This window comes from Piliocolobus tephrosceles, chromosome 5 (genome assembly GCF_002776525.5).
Source record: "Piliocolobus tephrosceles isolate RC106 chromosome 5, ASM277652v3, whole genome shotgun sequence".
In the NCBI taxonomy this organism is placed as follows: domain Eukaryota; kingdom Metazoa; phylum Chordata; class Mammalia; order Primates; family Cercopithecidae; genus Piliocolobus; species Piliocolobus tephrosceles.
Window position 1 is genome coordinate 6,104,742 of NC_045438.1, and position 17,884 is coordinate 6,122,625.

The 17,884-nt window shown below is 36.8% G+C and overlaps 1 protein-coding gene across 2 annotated transcripts in view; it reads right to left on the minus strand.

Annotated features, from left to right (window-relative positions):
• Positions 1 to 17,884, minus strand: part of NT5DC1 (5'-nucleotidase domain containing 1) — a 151,949-nt gene that overhangs the window by 18,970 nt on the left and 115,095 nt on the right. For both annotated transcript variants that reach the window (XM_023219034.3, XM_023219033.2), the window contains exons 7-8: positions 5,418 to 5,592; positions 3,536 to 3,633 (exon numbers count right to left, since the gene is read on the minus strand). In XM_023219034.3, coding sequence (XP_023074802.1) covers positions 3,536 to 3,633; positions 5,418 to 5,592 — 273 coding nt within the window. The remainder of the gene's footprint in view (positions 1 to 3,535; positions 3,634 to 5,417; positions 5,593 to 17,884) is intronic.

The window sequence follows — 17,884 nt, forward strand, 5'->3', positions numbered from 1 at the left end:
AAGATGTAGTTTGGATCAACATCATTATGTCAGCCCTCAAATCCAGTTGTACTGTACAACTAACAGAAAATACTGCACACAAGTCTTAAGATAGTTACTTCTAAAGTAATCATTTTTTAAACACTCCACCCTTTTATCTCAGGATACTCTCAATTACATAGAGAAAAACTACATAAAATGATGTAAATTGTCAACATAGTTAAGGCATTTATAATTTCCAATATGTTAAAAAAAAAAACTTGGTATATTTTTAATGTGCAGTTTCCCATTATTTGTATCTTTGTGTGAAATTTTAATAAAAATCTTATGGAATGGCATAAACACTACTATGGGTATACAAGGCATATAGATTTTCTTAGAACAAAATATGCAAACCCCACAAAAATAAAAATAAAAGCAAATTTTATTGGGTACTTACTCACATATTTAAATGTAAGTTTGTAAAGTGGGGAAAAACATTTAAATTTTTTTCCGGTTTAATTATAAGAATACTATCAGAATCCTTGATAACAGATTATTCCTTAATATCAAGGATTTTATTATATAAGACTTTAAACCAATATAAAAAAACAACACCGACCTATTTCTTTCTACTAGACTAGGGTTTCTTAGCCTTGACACTACTGAGATTTGGGGCTAGATAATTCTTTGTCGTTGGGGGGTGCTGTCCTGTGTGTTGTAGGCTGCTTAGCAGCACACCTAGCCTCTACCCCCTGCCAAGTTGTGACAACCAAAAATGTCTCCAGACATTGCCAAATTTGCAATGAAGGGCAAAACTGCCTCCCTTGAAAACCACTGTACTAGATCATTCTCATCACCACATACGCATATTCCAGTATCTTCTATCTTAAAAAAATAAAATATGCCCTTAATCCTACATTGTCTTCCAGCTAAAACCTCAATTCTTTGACCGCATTCAGAGCTAAAATTCTAGAAAGAGCTGTACGTATGCCCTGGTTCCGTACCTCCAATGAACTACTCAAGACACTGCAATTTAGTTTCTATCCCACCACTCTATGGCAACTGTTCACTGAGGCACTAGTGACCTCCATCTTGCCCACCCCAGTGAAGATTTCTCTTTCCTCATTTCAGTGTTTTTTTTTCTGTAGCATTTGGACTAGCTGGCTACCCTTTCCACATTCCTCTGGCTTCTGCATACATATTCTACTCTTTTCTCTACTATAATCTATGTGCTGCCACACTACACTCTTTCTTCTCTATCCTTAATATTAGAGAATGTCATGGCTTGGTCTAGGCCTTTTGCCTATCTACATTCTCTCTATATTTGGTTTCATATAAGCCCCTGGCTTCAAATACCTATCTATGAGCTGATTACTCCCAATATATATCTTCAGCCTAGACTTGTTCCCTTGGACTCCAGGCATATTTATACAATTTGATAATGACAGTTACATAACTCATAAGCATCTCAAAATTAACACGTTGAAAAACGAGTTCTTAATAGATGTAACCCCTGCTCCATATAACTTTATCCTCTGTATTTTTCCCCAAGTCTATAAACGGTACCACCATCTACTCACTTGCTCATTTCAGGAAAAAGAAAAATCAACCACCTGGAAGTTATTTTTTTATTACTCCTTTCTTTTCATCTGCTGTTTCTTTTAGTATCATGGAGCCCTGTGTTTTCCAACTCCATAATGTATCTTAAATGTATCTACCTCTCTCCGTCTCCAGTACTGTCGCTCTGGACCAAACCACCACAGTGTCTTACTGCGGACACTGCAGTTGCCAGGTCTTCCTCTTTCCATCCTTCCCCACACCCAAACCATTCCCCACCCAGCAGCCAAAGCAGTCTCTTATATCACTCTTCTGCCTCAAACAACGGAACAGCTTCAGGTTACTTGTGGAATAAAATTCAAACCCCTTTCCACTGCTTATGAGGGTGCCTGCCTCCCTAACTTCACCCCCTCCCACCCCATGACCATGTGCCAGAAGGGCAGGTCTCTTCTTTGTTACTAGAATGCGACAAAACTAATCTCCCACCGGGCCCTGGCATTCATCTGATCCAATGAATGAAGAGTGCCAGGAACGCTCTTCCTCTGCTCTTCTCATCACTTGTCCCTCAGGGCTCACCTTGCAAGTCACCTTACCTAACCTTTTTGGACAGAGCTTCCCTGGCCAGCCACTCTAAGGAAGCCTGCCCCATATGCTGTACCTCATAAGGTGGTTATTACCTTCATGACACGTACTAAGATCCATAAGCATCCCTTGCACTTGCTGATGTGCTCACATGTTCACATATCTGTCTGGTGCACAGAAAAAGGCTTGGTGCTTGACACGTGCTACAATGAGCCTCACTTAGATTTCACTGTTCATAAGCCCAACACTGAGTACTGAGCTACTATCAAATGCCTAGAATTGAATCAGGCTTTTGAATAGCAAAAATAAGTTCAAAGTAAATAATACTGTATTACCATATTAAATAAATGTATTAAATGTGTCTGATTCACCTGAACACTTTTTTGAGAAATTTTAAATTTTATTTCAGAACAGGGTAGTATGTGGCCATGGGAAAGTAAAGAGAAATGTATATTAAATATCAGTCCAACCTGGCCCAAGTTGTTATATAATGCCAAGCATATTAATCAAAAGTAAAATTATAAATCATATATTATGGTAGATGCTTATATATACTATGCTTATAATATGTATGTATGTTAATTTTATCATTCTCTTTAAAAGACAGCTAGATTTCTAGGTAGATCTATAAATTTTATTTCTTAATAATCTTTTATACATTTATGTGCATTTACAACCATTAACTGTGTTTCAATTTCTAACCATCCTGGATTTATTTTAGGTGGTCCTCTCCTAAGAGAACTTCTGAATGGTCCTCAAATGTTAATATATCATTGAGCTTACTTGAAACTACTTAAATAGAAATAAAAGATACAACAGATATCAAAACTAAAGTCACTGTCTTTCACTCCCCAAAAACTATAACTTCTCTACTCCTGATCAGGTTCTGCTTTTTATTCATTTATGTATTTATTTAAGAAGCTTTCAAGAGCACCTACTATGAGTACCTCACTCTATTATCATTCTTTTTCACCCACAAATCCCTTTCATTCCGCCTCTCTCCCTATCAGTCTCTACTACATGAATGACAATTCTAAACACCCTTTCAGGAAGGCCTTCCCTTTCCCCAGAGACAGGAATCTTTCATTTGTTATGATCCTCATGTGTTCCGCAGGTGCTTTTGTTCTAGAAAACAACTCAACTGATTTATCACAAGTAATCCATCCTTCAAACATTTATCGAGGCATTTATTTAGGTCCTAAAAACTAAGGTGAAGTTCATGCTCTTCATTTTTAAAGTCAGGGAAAGGCTGACATGCAAAGAAATAATTGTGATATAAAGTGGTAGCATAAAATTTAATACAAACGTAGGTTTATTATCTTTTTTCTTCCCCATGAGAGAAAAGAAGACATGGCATTGCATGTAACAACAGTGTTCTGCACAAGGTTGTTAGTCAACGGTATACAGGAGAAGAAAGAAACCAAATTTAACTTACCGAGCGTCCGGAAAGGTCTCTGACTTGGTAAGTGGGAGAAGAAACCAGGCTTCAGTGCATTTGTAATCACAATGTCAAAAAGGTCTGTAAAATCATTCCTAAAAGCAACACAATTTTTCATAAATTTATTTTAAGAATTAGAATAGGTCCATATAAAACAGAACTTGATCTTTGCTTATCTATTTTACAACAGCATCATTTATCTTTTAACTTTTATATGCTTTACATTTTTCTCACACTTTAAGGTGAACATTCCACTGGAAATAGAAGGTGGTTGAGTACTAGTCTTCCTGACAACTCTTTGAAGTATAAACACAATCAGGAAAAAGAGAAAGCAGTACATAGACTCTAGGTACCAAGCTGGCTTCGGCAGTGAAGTCAATAGTTTCTAACAGTTGGAAATATTTGGAAAATCTGTCTTCAAATTTGGGGGCCTGCAATTGGCTGGCTTTGTTAGCTTGAAGAGTTAACAATTTTGCGTGTTACATGGGTCCCACAGAAAGCAGCATTATAGCAAGTCATGGTCATCTTTCAGAGAGTGCTTCAAATGTGAAGAAGATACTTTATCTGACAATCAGTGTAGTCTTATAATGTGGTAACTTTTATATGACAATAAATAATGATTTTAAATCTGTACTTATCATTATATTAAGGATTATTTCTGATGGCAAAGGAAAGGTAGCCCTTCTCCTGAAGGACTCACTATTACAATGGGGGAAACAATATTTATGCAACATTCCAGAATACTTTTATGAATCAAACAGCAATAAATAGAAATTGAGATGAAGAAAGACTATAGCTATCTATGCTAATAAAAGTGGAATTAAAATCTCAATTGTTCATTTTAAAGCATGGGTCCACTACTAGGATAGCAAATGTCTCTATGAGCGGCACCTTCCAAGACATCCAGGACTTTAGCCTTAATTCACCCAAAGGATGCATTATTATATATCAGCCTATATATTATTCAAAAAGCAGAAATTCTACTCACAGATTGTAAGCATATCATAGAACAAACTAAAGCCACACATGCTAAGGAACATGGAAATCATGATGCTAAAAAAGCTGGTGAAGGTAGGTTTTAAGGCCCAAACTTGCTCCATACTCACGGCAATTCGGTGTTTGATGGAATTTGAGGAAAATAGCTCACTGTGGAATCTTGCTTTGACCATAGGCATTTCCTGGTATTGCCCACAAGAATAAGTATTTACACACTGAAGTCTATCAACTATTCCTATCTAATTCTCTACCTGTATTATGCTATTTAAATATCCCCTCATACCCACAAGGCATTACTGTACCATTTTTATGATGACAAAATTGAAGCTTAAAGAGGTTATAAAACCTACCCCAGGTAAACCAGTAAACTGCAGAGTGGGGCTTGAAGTCAAGTCTGTCTTACTTTAAAGTCTATGCAATTATACTGCCTTCATTTTCATGAATTCAATACCATTATGGCTGTGTTAAACAGTAAAGTACATGGCTCCAAACTGAAATGACTAAAAAGTGGCTGTACTCCAGGTACCTGTGGAGGAGTATAACCTACAACTCAGTGTCCCTCAGTCATCATCCAAAGATGAGAAACCAAATTCATGGAAAACTGAAGGATATACAGTTTACCACCTTCTAGAAAACCTAAAACCTGGACATTCGGTGAGCTATGATCATACTGGTCCCCAGTAACATTGCTTTGCTAAAATGTACTTGGTTGGGCTGCTGTCAGCAGATACTGAGGTATGTCATGAGAAAAAAAAAAAAAAACTGTCACTCAGCATTGCTTAAAATAATGATATGGTCATGGCTGACACTTTTTAAAAAGCCCTGGTCTAATTTGCTATCTGTATTTCATAAGACAATGAAAACCGAATGACTCATCACTCACCCAAGGATATATTCACAGAGAAGTCTACAGTAATCACTGTGAGAACTGGTAATTAACAGAAGAATTTTCCCAGCATTCTTTAGCTGTCGAAGCCACTTTTTCACAGATTCAGGACAACTGTGTAAATATCTGCCTGGATCTCTTTTTATTTCTGGAAAATATATTCCACAGTTTTCTGAAAAATAAAAATATCATTGAGGTTTCCCTTTTTAAACATTTTTTAACTAAATCTATTCTCTAACAAGTTAATCTCTTTCAAATCTATAGATAAAACTAAAAAGATAAGAACAAAGTTTGACCAACCTAGCAATTATGCCAATACTATTTGCTTTTTAAGAATAGTTCTTTACTTGAAAACAAATTATTGTTTGAAAATGTTAGTTGATAATATTCACTGGCTATTTGACAAGAACTGATAAACTGTTAAAACAGGTAACACGGCCGGGCGCAGCAGCTCAAGCCTGTAATCCCAGCACTTTGGGAGGCCGAGACGGGCGGATCACGAGGTCAGGAGATCGAGACCATCCTGGCTAACACGGTGAAACCCTGTCTCTACTAAAAAATACAAAAAACTAGCCGGGCGAGGTGGCGGGCGCCTGTAGTCCCAGCTACTCGGGAGGCTGAGGCAGGAGAATGGCGTAAACCCGGGAGGCGGAGCTTGCAGTGAGCTGAGATCCGGCCACTGCACTCCAGCCTGGGCGACAGAGCGAGACTCCATCTCAAAAAAAAAAAAAAAAAAAAAACAAAAACAGGTAACACAAGAAACACAATATGATCAACATTTTCAAATGCTGTAAGAGAAAACCTTACATGTGAAATATCAATTGGTTACAAATATTCTTTTAATTATTCAATGAATATTTGCTGAATACAGATAAGAAACAAATCAACATTCAGATACTGCACCAGGATCATGTCTTTGGCATAAATAGCCAAGAAGGGGGATGAGTTCCTCAGAGTCACAGTTTGCTATTTCAGATGGAACCTATACTAGGGGAGCCATTCTATAGCCTTTGAGAAGTGCTGAGATACCAAATGGAAAAACTGGTGTAAAATAGGCCAGAACAGGCCAAAAGGCACTGTAGTTGACAGGGAACATTGAATGACTCGCATCACTGAAGTGGGACTGCTTACTCTGCCCCTTTAGAGTGTCCACGGGGTCTGGCTGAGCTCCAGGGCAGATGGTGGCAGTGTTTCCAGATGTCTGGGCCAGACTTACCCATAGTGCTTGACCCAGTGCTTTTAAAGTTGTGGGTACTCAGCAGGCAATTGCAGATTTAGTTGAAATGCTACTAGATTCATAACATCTTTTAGAAATATTGCTCTCAGAGCATGATAGAACTCATAAGCAGATAAAAATAATCCAAGATTTTACTTTCTCTAATTGTTACAAAAAGGATACATGCATAGAAAATACAAAAAAAAAAAAAAAATAGCTTAAAAGCTTGTACTGAATGATAGAGTCTGCAGTAGCTAGATACGGGATACATCTGTGACTCTGTCCAGTGTGATACACTTGAAATACTTGAAAGTTATATTTCAAGAACATCAGGACATCAGGAAGAAGAGTTTTTTTTTTTTTTTTTTTGAGACGGAGTCTCACTCTGTCACCAAGCTGCAGTGCAGTGGTGTGATCTCTGGCTAACTGCAACCTCCGCCTCCCAGGTTCAAGCAATTCTCCTGTCTCAGCCTCCTGAGTAGTTGGGACTACAGGCACCCGCCACCATGCCCAGCTAACTTGTGTGTTTTTAGTAGAGACGGGGTTGCACCATGTTTGCCAGGATGGTCTTGACCTCTTGACCTCACAATCTGCTTGCCTTGCGCTCCCAAAGTGCTGGGATTATAGGCGTGAGCCAGCGCCCGGCCAGGAAGAAGAGTCTTTGAGTGAAACAAAACGAACAAATAAAAACAAAAATGGTAGCAAATATTGTGGTCTGCCTCCCCACATCCATCTCCCTCTTTGCTGGGGAGTGCTCTGATATTGTTTCAGGTTTCGTCTTCCTCTGAGGGGGTCTGTGATGCTAGCAAGGGCAAGGGTCTCTATCAGTCTACACCCATCACATTTATTCCCTTCTCTTGTCATTGAATTGTTTAGGAAGTGCTGGGGACCCAGGCCTGGCAAATGAGACCTGAGGAGAACTTTGCTGCAGGATCCTGAAGTAATATATATCACTGATAAAAAGAAACCTATAAAGGGGGAAATATCCCTACTTCTACTACTGGACTTTACCACGATTATAAATTCTATGTAGAACTGCAGTGGTTATCATCAACACAAAGCACAAGTCTGATATATCAGAGATAGCGGAGTGGACATATGAAAGGAAACAAACCTGGGTCCCTGATGACATCACTGGGTTTCTGCTTTTGTTTCTGTTTTTGAGACAGTGTCTCGCTCTGTTGCCCAGACTGGAGTGCACTGTGGCACAATCATAACTTACTGCAGCCTTGAACTCCTGGGCTCAAGTGATCCTCCCACCTCAGGCCTCTAAAAGTGCTGTGATCACAGGCGTGAGCCACTGTGCCTGGCCACCATTGGATTTCTGATTAAGTCACTGACTAACTCTAACCACCACTGGACGTACCATTCAACTTCTGGACAACTTCCAGTTGTACAAAATAACTCAATTTAATAATAGCTTAAATATTAAGGATATTTATTATTTGCAACCTAAAGCATCGTGATTCAGAAAATATATTTCATGAATATCATAACCAGACCAAAAATAACAGAAGAAAGAATATGTTGCAATATGAGAATATTTAGAAGACCAAAAACAAAAACAAAGTTTTTGCTCTTTTTATAGTTTGCCCTACAGGAACTTTTGTGTGTGAATCTCTAGGATCTCTTTTTAACATACCAGAGGCTATATAATACCCCTTTAAAAAATTAAAATATAGTCTCTGTTTTCCAGGGAAGAGGAAGTACTAGTAAGAAAAGGCCAGTTTAAGAAACAGATGATAAAGGCCGGGCACGGTGGCTCAAGCCTGTAATCCCAGCACTTTGGGAGGCTGAGACGGGTGGATCACGAGGTCAGGAGATGGAGACCATCCTGGCTAACACGGTGAAACCCCGTCTCTACTAAAAATACAAAAACTAGCCGGGCGAGGTGGCGGGCGCCTGTAGTCCCAGCTACTCGGGAGGCTGAGGCAGGAGAATGGCATAAACCCGGGAGTCGGAGCTTGCAGTGAGCTGAGATCTGGCCACTGCACTCCAGCCCCGGCGACAGAGCGAGACTCTGTCTCAAAAAAAAAAAAAAAAAAAAATGCAAATGGCCAATAATAGAAAAGTTTGATGAGTGGATGACTGCTAATTTCAGAGGCTGTGTCTCTCTTGGAACTTACTATACCTAAGGGAGTCAGATGTGAGATTATTTCACTTAGTAAAACAACGCTTTTGTAGCAAGAAGAATTTTATGGGTTACATAACAAAAAAATTTATAGTGTGTAATGCTGAAAACATAGACTTGTTTTCAGAAAACTTGAGAAAAAGTTATTTTTTCTTAGCTACATGTGCTTAGTGCCATCTAGTGATCAAAATATAAATTATTATTAAAAAGCTGCTGTTAACAATTCCAAAGGAATAAAAATATAAGACATATGAATTTAAATACAATATTTTAAATTTCTTACCTTGGTTAATTTCATTAGTATCTCTTAATTAGTAATGTCTGATTGAAAAGAGTACAAATATAATAGTTTAATCAGATAAAATTATTCTCTAAAGTCATAACGGAGATGTCCTTGCTTTGTTCATAAGCCAGACTGAAATGGACAAACTAAAAAAGACAAGCCCTGTACAAACACATACCCAGTGGTAGATTATGAGTTGCTCTTACTACAAAAGATCACTGGCTGCCATGGAGAAAATATTTTTGCCCCCTTGTAACCTCCAATTATTAAAGAAATAGGAGACATAATTATACAAATAGAAATATCTTTTTATTGAAATAAGTCAAGGTATTAAATCAAATGAAGAGTTATGTTAAACATACTACAATGGATTATAACTGTCTATTAAATTATATCCCCAAAGAAACTATAAACTTCTAAAGGCAAGAAATATATCTTTCTGCTTGGCATGGAGCAAGTATTCAACATATGAATACCTAAATTAGTACAGGAGCAGACACAGGAACATTTATGTTTCCTTACATTCAAGGCAAGAGTTTGATTAGTACCACAGAGCCAAATTGAAGTGACAAAAATAATATTATTCATGTATGATTAAGGCAGCCTATGAAAAAAGTCATGTTTAATTATGATACTAATTAACACTGATTGAACAAAATGGAATTTAGACCTAAGATGGAAAGGAGCGGTATTGTTTGTTCTTAACTCACAAAGAAGCCTGTGTTTTCACTTAACCTCTAAAGGAATTCTATTTCACTGCCACTTTATGTAACTTATTTTCCTGGTTTTTCCACCACTCTTAGATCCTTTGATGCTGGTATTTTCTAGGTCCAGAGGAGATTTAAAGGAAATTCTTTTAAAAAGCTGATTCTAAAGAATAAAAGTTTAGCTTTCTATGTTAGAAAATTGGTTAATGTAGAGTGACAGAAATAATACAAAGTGTTGCAACAGTCTGATATACACATCAAATGGCCTGAATACACCAAAGAGGATTTAGGGACCTCTCGTGGTAAAAAAATACAGTGCAACCTGAATATTAAAAATCCTTTTTTTCAGTTTAACAGACAATTGTGCCACATCACTATTTCTATCATCACTAAATAAGCTTTTTCTTGCTAACTGTATCACTACTGTTTGCATGATTTTTGGCCAGAATTTTCAAAGCTGCTGTCCGAGGGGACTAGAGATGCCAGGATGCTAACACTTCCATGGTCAACCTCCAAATAAGGTCTGTTGTTGTTTCCATTGCATAGTACAATTTAGAAGAGATTTAAATATTTATAATCTTTACAAGTTATATAAGCGCATGCTAGTGAACAGCTAAAATGTTTAGCGATGAACTGTTTAAATGTACTTGCTGTAGAAATGATATAATTAATTTTCTGTAAAAAAGAAACTTTTTTCTTTGCTAAAAGACGCTGAAATATTTGTTGGAGGATAAAAGAGATAAAATTGTTTATTTATAGGTGGCAAAAAATAAAATTAAAATTTATTAAAACATTTGCTGTTTATATAATAAAATATAAGGTTTATATCTAATTTTATAATAAAATAAAGAAATCTAGAATAGATTGTTTAAAGTGAAAATCTATATGCTAAATATAATGCTTGGAAAGTCTCTCAAATAAAAACTGGGAAATGAAGTACAGAATATATGGAAAAAACATAATATATAAAATTTACATTTTAATAGCATCTGATTTCCAGCTCTGTAATTTAATTTGCATATCCTGGCCCTACTCCAAAAATTCTGATTTAATTGGTTTGGGGTAGGGCCACAACATTGGTATTTTTTTTTTTTTTTAAAGCTTCCCAGGTAGTCCTACTGTGCTATCAGGATTAAGAATTGTTGCCCTAAAATATAAAAACTAGAATTCTTACTATTATTTTCTGTGTATTTTGCCTGCTTCACTGGAAATCACAGGCTCTCAGGCAGGGACTTCTGAGTTTTGTAGTATCTTTATTACCTAACACATAGCCTTGTACATATTAGGTAATCAACAAATCATAACTGTTGCCAATTATCTTAAATGTTATTGTGGTTGATGATCTTTAAAATGTTTACTCTTACCTATACCAATTAAGCATGGTATTCTAGATTTAATTAAGTATTGTGAATACAGAATAATGGATTTCATTCCTCCTATGAAAGGAGGATTCCTGGAAAAAGGGTATATTATGAAATTCTTTGAAAGAAAAATTATTCAAACAGTTTAAATGAGTATAGACAAGCCAAACAGACTCCTTTATCTCTCCAAAGCCATCAAACTGCCTGACTCTGGGCTGAATACAGTCAAACTGCCTGACTCTGGGCTGAATATGATTTTGGGTCAGCGGTATTTTAAAATTTTTGGATGTTAATGTCCTTGGACAGTATTACATATGTATTCTAATAGTTTACCCACAATCCCACCATAGCATATTGTCTACACTTGGCCTAGTCAACTCCCCTGTTGGCATCAGAGTTCACAATCTATTTTTTCTCCTATGATATCGGAATGAATCATTCTAAAAGAACCTAGTTTCCTCTTTCTGACATGGTTACTGGACAGACAACGTAAATGCGGAGAGAGAGGTTTTTGAAGGTCTGCCTGGTTTTATTCAAAATATAACAAATCCTTTAATGAGGACGCTGACAGCTGGGAAGGTCAGCAGATGGCTCTGATGACAGAATCACATACAATAACATCTGGGCAGGCTGTAAGGTCGACAAGGTGACTCAGTGAGGTAAAATTTCATAGGGAGAGATGTAATCTTACCAGGTTGAAAGCTCAGCCATACAGGCATAGCAATGGAGGAGGTGTTGTTTGTCAGCAACTTCAAAATATAGAGCTTACAGTCAGCTTAGGCTCCACAATATAGACAAAGTATAATAAAAAGTTTGGAGACCACGTTTTGCAATTTATTTAGTTACTACTATGTACCCAGAAAGCTGGGTGAGAAGCATGTGTGGCAGCCCTAGGCATCTTATCTTCATGTGCTCCGTGTTATCCAATTAGGTGATTAGATTATAGAGCTACATTAGTATCAGTACAATGTTCAGAACCAGGAAAGCAATAATTTCCACTCTTTTAATCATTCTCAGACTAAACTTTGATAACTGGGTTCTATTCTGCATGACGCTTTTCACAAGAAAGTGTGTCCAGAGGAGAATGATGATGTTAACAATTCCTGTGCCCCACCCTAGAGATCTCTGGTGGAGCCCCAGAAAGTTATACCTGGCCAATCAGACATTTGCAAACCTGTGAAATAGGCAGCTTCGAAGGACCATTTTAATCTTAGGGTTGCCTGAGTCTATGCCTGCATGGTGATGTCCAGCCAGATGACTCTTTAGCCACAATGAACACCCATTTCCACAGTGTTTCTCCTCCTCTAAAATGTCTTTGCATTTTGAATATGATCTTTCCAAAACAGACTTTTGGCAGAGTAGTGGGTCTCAAAATGAAGGTAAATTAGAATTATCCAGAATGCTTTCAAAAATACTCCTAGAGTTTCTGATTCAGTAGGTCTGGGGTGGGGCCTGAAATTGGGCATTTCTAACAATTTCTCAGGTCAACTGACAGTCCAAGAACCATACTTTGAGAATTACTTCAGTAGAATACCCCTACAAAACCAGACAGCTTTCTGAAAGTCTTTTTCTCCTAGCAGAACATGGACCTCACTATTTCGACTAGAAGTACAAAACCAGATTATGCATATTTAACGTTATCTGATAAAAATGCTCAAGTCTGTGTCTATGTTTAAAAACATTTTAAGTAAAAATCTTTTAAGTAAAATAAAATTTATTTTTATTTCCTTTATAAGAAGGACATATGTGAGGGTAAAGACTTAATGATGACCTGTTTTATGTTTTTCACTGTACTATTTCACATTCACTTTCATTTCTCAGCCATGAGAGCAATACTTTTGTATGTAAAGTAGAAAAAGCACACACTTTGGAGTCAAATGGCCTAAGTTTGAATCCCAGGTTTGCCCCTTACAATATCAGGATTTTTGAGAAATTTACTTAAAAATTTTAATTTTAATTCTTAATTTCTTCACCTATAAAATCTCATTAAATGACAGAGAAGAACGCCAGGCACAGAGATGTGCGCCTATAGACCCAGCTACGTGGGAAGCTGAGGCGGAGGATCACTTGAGCCTAGCCTAGGCAACACAGAGATATCCTATCTCTTAAAAAACAAAGAAAGTAGTGTGGGTAAAGTATCCATCTCATAGTGCTTGGCACAAAATCCCCAATAAGAATTCCCTTCCACCCCTTCTACTTACCTAGACACAACTCTTTCTGATCCTTTTGCAGGGAGCCTATCACTAGAGGTGAAATAGCCAGGATCCTGTGCCTGTTACTGCACTTCTCAAAGTAGCATTAGTTTTCAGTAGCTCATTATAATGGAAGGGGCATTTTCATGTTCTCCTACATGTGATCTACACATAGAACAGATGTTAAATGTATTGAACATACAACATAAAAGATGCGAGGTGGACTGAGTTTCCAAGATGGACACAACAATATCTCCCACCTCACATGTCCAGGGTTGGAGTTAATTGTTCCATTCTTTTATATCTGGGCAGGTTATTTTACTGCTTTGACCAATAGAATGTGGTGCAAATGACCCTGTGTTAGTTCCAGGTGTAGCCCTTAAATGGCCTGGCAGCTTCAACTCCTTATCTGTTGGAAGCCATGTGCCATGTTAAGATGTGCAACCAATCTGAGGCTACCTGAGATGCCGTGAGGAATAGGTTAGATGAAGAATTTGTGTTGTAGGGGCTCCAACTGCCAGCCCCAGCTGAGTGCTGAGCTAAAAGCTTCAACTGCAAGACATATAGTGAGCCCCTTGGACATCCAGCCCAGTCATGCCTTCAGATGACTACTGTCCTCGCTGATATCTGACATCTGACTGCAACCACAGGAGAGACCTCACATGAAAAGCACCCAACTAAGCCCAGAATCCGTAAGTGACATAATACTCTTTTGTGTAGTAGTATCCTATGGAGCAATAGATAACCTAAACAAGATGCTTTGGAATAAAGTTCCAATTTTAATGATTATCTCTATGCAATTCAAGATAAAATATTTACAAATCCTTTTAGAAACAGCTGAAATAAAAGTAAACAGGCTCTAAATTGTTTTTCTTCACCTCCAAAAAATAACTCAAAGGTTTCTATTGCATATAAATTTACAAAATGTAAATACATGAAGAGCTTATGTCAGCATAAATGTTTTAAACAGTTTAAAGAAAACCAAAATTAACAAGTATTTAAAGCAAATTCTACATACTTATCACTTCTCATCTAGTTCAAATATGAAACACTTAGAAACTGAAAATAATAATTGCTGAAATACGGAGTGATTACAGCAGTAAAAAATGATTATCCTGGGATGTTTGTTCCCCTGCCTCCCTGCTACCCTTTAAATCTCAACTCAAAAACTTTGGATTTTTCTTAAAAAACTAGATTGGTATTCAAAGGAATATGCATTTTAAAGATCAAATTTTATCACAAGAGCACTGTTTCCTTAATTAATTTAGTTCAAATATCCTCAGTTTCTTCATAAATATCTTTTCATAATAATAAAGCCAAAAGTATGCAGAGCTATATTTCACTTAGAAGCAATCCATTTCAGAACACACATAAAGATTATAATCACAAAGGATTACTTGTTCAATGTCCAGTGTATTATATACATAGGAAAGCCCTCTCTAGCCTCCTAGGTCTCTGCCACATCTATACCTTGCATAGACAGAGGAGTTAAGCAGCTATTTTAATGAGGCATTACTCTGTTTTTCACTATACTTTCCACCTATATCTGTATCACATCAGTCATATCTTCTATATGTCTTCATAAAATATCACCTGGTTAGTTACGCCACGGTAACAAAAGAAAAAGGAAAAAAGAATATCCTAAAGTTTCAACTCGGTGAGATTTTAACTCAGATAATTGTTTTGACAAAGTTATTAACTTTTTAATATAAAATCTGAAATAGAATTGAAATAGCATTAGAATAATGAAATAATTTCTTCGATATAATAAACATAAACATATAGGATAGTCTATGTGTAATACTCTGTAACACTGCTTGAGGAGTAATAATGCCCTAAGCCTGGGTTCTTATCCTAAAATCCAAACATGGGCCTCGGTGCATGAATGAAACCCCAATATTCTTTGCAACATTTTGTTCATCAGTGTGTTGTGTGCGTTGAGGGTTCACAGCTCTCTACCTTTAATTAGATTCCTGAGGCTAGGGACACGAAGAACCACGGACTTAGATTCTCATAGACTTGTACAGTACAACAAAGCAAACATTCCAATATCCCTCCCTTTGTTCTAGTTGAGAAAAATCTTATAAAAATGTCTTAGCAAAAGGAAATTCTCTGTAATAGGTAGTACAGAATTTGTACACAATTTGTCCAGGAATAAATATACTTTCTGGACTCTATATTTTTTACATGTAAATATTCTAAGTCCAATAAATTTATACTTGTTTAGCATGGCTAATGAATGGGTGTTCTAGTAAAATTAATTTGTAGCTTAATTAAGAATAACCAAATATATAATATAAAAACATACATAAAATATAATCAACTCTTACTGTTGAACCTATATGGAAAAAAGAAGTATTTAAAGAGATTAAATTATTGCTTTTCTTATATATGATACACTTTTGCTACAGAAAATTCATTGTATTGGGTTTTTTACTGCTGCACAACAAACCACCTCAAACATGATGGCTTAAAATAACGATGTATTATCATCTCCTGATTCTGAGGGTTGACTGAACTCAGCCAGGCATTTCTCACTTGGAGTTGTGCCTGGGGGTATGGACTCATCTAAGGGTTTCTTCACTCACTGTCTGGCACCTGGGCTGGGTGGGCTGGAACGGTGAGAGCTGGTGAAACAAACATCTCTCCACTTAGCTAGCTTGAGCTTTCTCACTGCATTTGGGTCTCAGGGTAGTTGGACTTCGTTAAGTGGTAGTGGGTTTCCCTCAGAGCAAGTGTTTTAAGACAAGCAAAAGCTGCAAGACTCCTTATGACCTAGTCTTAGGAATTTTACAGTAGCACTTCTGCTGAATTTTACTGATGATAGAGGTCCAGCTCATTTTCAAGGAGAAGAAAACAGAAAAGTGTGACTTCCGGGAGGCATGATTCATTAGGGAGCTATCTTTGCAGACTAGCTACCAAACATAGTAATACTTCCATGTGATTCCTGTCAGTATATTTTCTGTTCATATCTAACTCTGGGAATTTTAAGGATACCATATATAGTTTTTTTACCTGTGTTTCTGTTCAGCATTGTATCTGAGGAATTTCCTATGGCATTAACATTTATTTTAAACCATTTCCATGGTTTTAATTTAATAACACATTTTAAAATAGATTATTTATAATAATCATCCTTATAATAACTGACATACTCTGAGTGCTTATTTTTGCCAAACACAGTTCCAAGACCTTTATGACTATTAATGGAATTAATCCTCATAACAACCCCATGAACAGGTCCTATATGATTCCTCCTATATGATTCTCATTTTGCAACTGAAAAATCTGAGATACAGAGAGGCTAAGGAACTTGCCCAAATTCACACAGCTATTATGTGGCAGAATCGGAATTTGAATGCAGCCAGTCTGCTTTCAGAGCTTGTGCAATACTGCCCCTCCAGTTACAAGGTATTTGGGGACTCTATGGTAACTACAGGGTCACCACAAATCCTTACTGTTTTTTCTTTCCCATGGTACATTATGATGTAGTATTACAGTTCAGGGGTTTGGGTTTTAATCAGAATTTTAATAAGTGAGAGCTCAGAATTTGGATAAATTTAGACAAATCAGCTTCTTTTTGAACCTTACACATACATTTATTTAAAATCTTGCAATGTGGAAAGCCTTTTAAGCATGGCACTGAACTCGAAAGCCATAAAAGAAAATTGAAACACCAAATCAGATTTCTGCAGAGGAAAAAAGTATCCATCAATATGCATTCTAATTATATCTAGAACTGAAAGGAGCCTTAGAAATCACATCCTTCAACCTTGTCATATTAAAGATGATTAAGTAGCCACCATATATTTCACTCAAAATTACAGTTAGTAACAAACTTGGGTATGGAATAGAGTACTCAAGAATCCTAGTCCACTAAACCTCATCATTTATGTGTCTAAATCTATATGTTTGAGATCTAACTTATTTGGTGACCATTATCTGTTAAAGAAAAATAACTTGCATTCTGAAGCAGAAATCAAAAGCTTTAAATGGTATGCCTGTTTAGCTATATAATTATTGGATAATAATTATAAAATTCAATTCTGCTTTTCCTCAGGATTTCTGTAGAAGTTCTTTGTAGTCGCTGAACTGATATTGTCTCTGCTATTATCTGAAAACTCAGACCTTCCACTGAGATGGGAAAACAAACTCCAAATAAACGTCTCAGGTTAAGGCATAAATATTATCTCCCTTCCTGGAATACACTGCCCTCCCTCTGCCGCCTGGTGAACCGTGGAGGCTTGTCACAAGGTTACCTTCTATGAGGAGCCCTCCCCAATACCCACTCTGCACATCAATGATGGCATTCATCAGGTTACACTATAATCAACACTTGTAATAACCATATTTATGTATTTTTCTTTCTTCTGAGACTCCGAGATCTTTTAAGAAAAGAACCATCTTAACATTCATGTTATACTCTTAATATCAGGCAAATACCAGAGGATTCCTAACTACAGAAGTAAGTGTGTGTGGGAAAAAGCTACCAAGCAAGACTTACCAGGTGACCATAAAGACCAGAGGTTGGCAAACCACAGCCCACAAGCTAAGAAAGGTGCTTACATCTTAAA